Raw genomic sequence first — 557 nt, 5'->3', positions numbered from 1 at the left:
TGTGCGAGGGTCGGCGGCCAGTCCTGCTGTCCCCGTGCCGGTTACCTGCCCGGCTCTTGCCTCCCCTGAGGAGGGTCCCGAGTTACAGGAGCATTCGGAATGTGTGTTAAACCCGCCTGTTTTAAAGCCTTTGAATGGCCTTCTATGATTCTGTGAATGTTTTGCTGAGGGGTCAGAGCACATGTCAGCGTGCAGGTGCCTCACGCTCGGGCCTTGTTTTTCCTTTTCCATTCAGGTCCAGCTCTTCTGCTCTTTTTTTGCCTTTTAATTTTTTTTTTCCCCTCTAATCTGACCATTTTGGGTTCTTCAACTTCCATTACTGTAACACTGGAGTTTCATTGTGTCTCCATTAATTTCTCTTACAGAAAGGGACTCCAGGTGCTCTCTTCCCCTCCCCACTAATTGAAGTAGCTGTCCCTGTAGCCTGTGGCTCTTTACTGCTACTCAGTATTGGTCTCATATTCATGATTCTCACTGCAAGGAAGAGGCGTCAGTCGGAGGGAACCTACAGCCCGAGCCAGCAAGAGGTGGCAGGAGCTCGGCTGGAGATGGACAGT

General features: G+C 50.8%; 1 protein-coding gene across 1 annotated transcript in view; it reads left to right on the top strand.

Annotated features, from left to right (window-relative positions):
• The window catches only part of CRB3 (crumbs family member 3), a gene marked incomplete at both ends in the record, with an annotated part of 2,751 nt that extends 2,196 nt beyond the window's left edge, over window positions 1-555 (top strand). The window contains one exon of the mRNA XM_010161611.1: window positions 366-555. Within this exon, the coding sequence (XP_010159913.1) occupies window positions 366-555 (190 nt within the window). The remainder of the gene's footprint in view (window positions 1-365) is intronic.
• Between the last annotated feature and the right edge of the window lie 2 nt (window positions 556-557).

This window comes from Eurypyga helias, unplaced genomic scaffold (assembly GCF_000690775.1).
Source record: "Eurypyga helias isolate BGI_N326 unplaced genomic scaffold, ASM69077v1 scaffold22761, whole genome shotgun sequence".
Taxonomy (NCBI): domain Eukaryota; kingdom Metazoa; phylum Chordata; class Aves; order Eurypygiformes; family Eurypygidae; genus Eurypyga; species Eurypyga helias.
This window is presented reverse-complemented; position numbering and strand designations above follow the sequence as displayed.